A 5,217-nucleotide genomic window follows, 5' to 3' on the forward strand; every position below is an offset into this window, starting at 1 on the left:
AGGGGGGGGGGGAACTAAATATCTCAATTTCTCATTCATCATCATCTATCGACTACAGATTACAACTTGTATTTCCATAGGTCACATTTTATTATTGGTGTCTTCAGGTCATGGTTAGTAATGGGGGGAGGAGAAGCTGGCAGAATCATTAGCATGCCAGGAAAAATACTGGCATTTCATCTGTTTTTATGCTCTGAGTTCAAATTCCACCAAAGTCGAGTTTGACTTTCAACCTTTCGAGATCAATAATATTAAATACCAGTTGAGTACCGAGGTTGATGTCACTGAATCAGCCCCTTCCCCAAAATTGCTGGCCTTGTGCCAAAATCTGAAACCTATATTTCATTGAATACTAACTGTACAACAGCCACAAATGTTTTAAGTCTACTTTTATATGACATATTATACTGGAAATATTCTATACTTTCTACCTTCTGTCCATGTACCCAAAGGGCTGGACCAGGTCCCTACTTGTTAATGTTGGCAGGAGACACATGTTGTCATCTCCATCAGTGATAATATCCTATAATTATCTGTAGTTGTTTCACTAAAGTCACACTAACTGCACCACCACCACCACCACCTGTGTGTCCAAGTTCAGTTACTGATGTAGTCATGGTGCTTGATCCAGCAGAAAGTCTGGCAGAGTGAAAGACGAGATCACGGTCTGTACAGTACGAGATCTGGATACCAGGTGGTGGTTTTGGTCATCACAACTCCAAACATAGATGAGTGAGACTAAAGAATGGACATGTAGAATTGCGTCCCCACTCTTTTCTAACATGATCCAGTTCTCGCTTCCAAACCATTTTACTTCAACTTTGATGCTGTCACACAAAGTGTGTGATTTGTAATCATTCAACCACGGTAGTGGTTGAATATATTCCTAAGTCCACCATTTCGTCAATCACAGCAGCTTCCAAGCTTCACCACTAATTCAATTCTCAACTAAATTGCAAACCATTAATAGTTTTAAAGAGGACACCTCCTCAGCTACACTTTGGCATAAATAGTTTGAGATTTGGTTCAGTAGAAAAAAAGTTAGCATATGTGAGACCTCAAGTGGGCAGTAAGGCAGGTATCCTTCTTCAATTAACATAAATTTTTAAATTTTTAAATAAAACTATACTTTTCTTAGGCTTAAATGATAGAAAAATGCATGAGGAATTCAGAATTGTTAGTTGCATTGAACAAAAATTAGTAGAAAAAGAGTTATGAGGTAAAATGTCATGAAATATAAAATAAGTGAGGAAGTAAGGGAGTAACACTCTGACCAATAAGAATATATTTCTAAAAACTATTACTTCAAGTAAAGTAAAGAATAAGAAACTATTGCGGGTAAAATTAAAATTTGAATATTAAAACTTATTTTAATATAGTTTACAAATAATACTATACTTATTTAAGTAGAATTTGGCTAGTTTACTACCTTAAATACAGAAAAAAAGTGACTAATTAGACAAACTTACAAATTAGCTGAACAGTTTTGTACAATAAATTTAAAAGATGAGAACTGTAAAGAGTGATAAATTAGAAGAACTGGCATTCTTTGCCAAAATATTTTAAGTAAAAAGTTTCTTATTCTTTACGAGAAGTAATAGCTCGTCCTATACTTTTTCAGGTGTAATAACTTGTCCTGTACTTTTCCAGGTTTATAATTTTAAGAATATTACTTTTCATGCTCACATTTTTCCATGTAATAACAGTTCTTTGAAGTTCCACATTTGGTTCTTTCCACAGTTATACAGTTGAAAGAAATGAAATGGTGAGGAATACAATTTAGTGATCAATATTCCAAGTGCTGACTGAATCAACACCAACCCTCAATTATAGATGCCAGGGTTTCTAATACCTCATTCAAGAAAACAATACTAACCTTAAAGTCAATGGGACTCATAACAAAAACATTCTTTTTTTATGGTTGTGTCACATAAATGGCACACATGCTGGTGGTACATAAAGTGTACCGCTGGGGCATTGGGCCTCACAGAGACAAAATGGCCAGAGGCAATGACCAAAACCTTTGGCATTATGTTGGGCTTGAGAAAAAGACCCATCAAGCCGAGCAAAATTGCAGTCGTGGCAGATACCAGTGTCATGCAAATGGCACTCGTGCCGGTAGCACGTAACAGCACCCATTAAACTCTTGGAGTGGTTGGCGTTAGGAAGGGCATCCATGCCAAATCAGACTGGTGTGTGGTGCAGCCTTCCAGCTTACCAGCCCTGGTCGAACCATCCAACCTATCTATGCCAGCATGGACAACAGACATTAAACAATGATGATGATGATGATGATGATGATGATATTGATGGTAACTTTTCTTCAAATTGTTAAAATGTTTAATATTTCCCTCAAGATTTACATCAGAATTCTTGCAGCAACCAAACCTGAAATTCCAAGTTTCCTTTTCTTATATTCTTAGAAATTCTGTAAACCTTTTTTTTGCATTCAGATTGTTCTGTCAGATGTAATTCTTATTTATTCACATTATTTTGAATTAATGACTGTATTTGATGGCCTAAAAGATGCCCAAGTCGAGTGCACAGGACGCACCCAGCCTAGGCTATACTTTTGTAAAATAAATTACCACTAAAATAATGTTTTAATTCCTCCACTTTATGTTATTAGCGGTAATTAGAAGCAATTTATTGCATCCACATCCGATATAAACATACCATAGACAGATGGCAGCATGCGTTTTGTAAACAGACATACCGTAGGCAATTGGCAACGCCCTGCCATCCACGAACCCTCCCCTTCCCCCCTCTGATGTTACCATGTTCTTTCTTATAAAAATATAGAATTAGAAATGCATTCATGAGTTTTGAGCCTACACTGAGTGCATTGGACGCAGGGGAGGGGAGATTAAAGCCATTTGGGGGTAAAAAAAAAAGGCACGTCTTGCAGGCCATCAAATATGGTATCTACAAACTTGTAGCTTTGTGATTACGAAGATGTGATAGTTTATTTTTCTTTTAGGATGACATTCTAGGGAAGGTGTGAGAGGCCAGATCTGGCTAGTTTGAACATAAAACAAATAGAATATTTCAGCTAGATATTCTATTTGCTAAAGGGTTAAAATTAATATTTCCCAAATCCCCGGATTCCTTTCTAATTGTTTCATCCATCAAACTCTTTAATTTTTTTAGCTTTCAGATTACTTTTATCCAATGTAAAACAGATTTATTCGCATTGTTTTGAATTAATCATAAATTATTTCATAACCTTGAGATTTCAATGTGATTACTTACTTTTAGTATGACATTGTAGGGTAGGTGCAAGAAGCCTAGTGTCAACATAAAGCAGGTCAAATATTTGGGCCTGATATGGCCCAGTTTAAATGCCAAAGGGTTAAAGCAATAAATACCACAGTAAACAACAGGCAGATATATTAATTAAGAGTATCTTTCTAATTAATTCACTAATTTAAAATGGAAACAGTAATAAAACTGACCTTGAAACCACGCATCATAATTGGAACGACCACATCTCTTTCTTTTTCTGTCATTTTATTACTGACACCAAGCAACATGAGCATATTGTCACATTCGGTGACGCCCATTGCATACAAGTCACTTAACACATTGGCACAAGCAATTTTACCCTAAAAAAAAAAAGCAAAAGAAAAAAAGGAAACGGAATTATTTACATGAAATCATTTTTTTAATTCAATTCAGATGATAGTCATTGCACATCCAATGAAAAATAGACATCACACTTTTAAGAGATTTACTCTTTGGGAAGTGTTGTCCCACTAATGAGAATAGATTAAAGAAACTTGGTCAATGTTACGTGTTCTATCTTGTATAAAATATAAAATAGTAGACTTTGTACAGAAACGGGACATTATTAATTCACAAATATTTACAAAACCAATCAAACAGAAACAAACTGTTAATGCTTAAGAAAATATTAAGTTTAAAATAAAACAAAAAAGTTCAAACAAAGGGACATAATTCAATCATTTCTATATTAGTTTAGAAACTTCATGTTTCGGGGTTCAATCTCACAGTATATCTTCTGTAGTTTTAGGTACAAAGCTTGTATAATCACATGGAAACTATGCTGAAACCCATCAGGAACTTTAGTCTTAGTTTTCCATCACCTGGCTGCCGTTTGTTGAACCCCATTGCAAACACACAGACCAACTCCCCACTCTATAACTTCTTCCTTTCTTTGAGAGCTGCCCTGCTTCCTTCAACAAACTTGGTTCCTCTTCATTTCTAACTCCAGTTTCTTTCATCATCATTTTATGTCCACTGTCCATGCTGGCATGAGTTGGACAGGTCTGCTCTCTGAGACAGGGCGACTTTATACACTTGGCTTCATTTTGCATTGGTTTCCACGGTTGGATACCCTTATTAACCACCAACCACTTTCCAGTTGCCTGTTCCTTTACAGAGTGAGAAAGATGAGTGATAGTGAGGAGAGGGATGTGAGCAAGAAGAGGAGGAGGAGGAGTCATAGAGTAGATAATATTCTGAGAGATAGGTATGTCTATTAAAGGCAATATAACTGAGATGGCAGGAAGATGACAGAGAGTCTTTGTGACCCAAAGAATACATCAATGAAAGAGAATTAGGAGAAAAGGAACCAGAGTATATGCTGTCAGATAAGCTGACATAACTCAAGGTGATTGATAAGAGGCAGTAGAGGAGGATGAGGAGAGGATAAAGGTAGAGTGAATGAAGCACAAGTGACCTAATGTAACCACCTATATACATTCGTGATAAGATGGGGCCACACAGATTGAGTGGAACCCTAACCCTAACCTCTAACATATGAAATCTTAAAAGAGACCACTGCAAGACTAAACTTTATTTATAAAAGACGTGGAAATATTCTGGATTAGACAACTTTTTTTATCTTTAACTTCAGTCACTAAAAGGTGATTGGTATTCAATATAACATCAACTAAACTCAATCTGTTCAATTTCAATTCTTTAAAACCTGATCCCAGGACAGATTGTTACATGGAAGATAATAAAGATAGGGAAAATATTTCATTTTTTTACATTAATAGGTGCAGGCGTGGCTGGGTGGTAAGAAGTTTGCTTCCCAACCACATGGTTCCAGGTTCAGGCCCACTGCATGGCACTTTGGGCAAGTGTCTTCTACTATAGCCTCAGGACAACCAAAGCCTTGTGAATGGATTTGGTAGACAGAAACTGAAAGAAGCCTGTCGCGTGTGTGTGTGTATGTATATATATATATAT

At 36.2% G+C, this 5,217-nt stretch overlaps 1 protein-coding gene across 1 annotated transcript in view; it reads right to left on the bottom strand.

Moving 5' to 3' along the window:
* The window catches only part of LOC106874205 (inactive selenide, water dikinase-like protein), a 26,076-nt gene that overhangs the window by 2,426 nt on the left and 18,433 nt on the right, over window positions 1–5,217 (bottom strand). Inside the window, exon 4 of the mRNA XM_014921864.2 lies at window positions 3,456–3,605. Coding sequence (XP_014777350.1) covers window positions 3,456–3,605 — 150 coding nt within the window. The remainder of the gene's footprint in view (window positions 1–3,455; window positions 3,606–5,217) is intronic.

The sequence above is a fragment of the Octopus bimaculoides genome, chromosome 1 (genome assembly GCF_001194135.2).
Source record: "Octopus bimaculoides isolate UCB-OBI-ISO-001 chromosome 1, ASM119413v2, whole genome shotgun sequence".
Taxonomy (NCBI): Eukaryota; Metazoa; Mollusca; class Cephalopoda; order Octopoda; family Octopodidae; genus Octopus; species Octopus bimaculoides.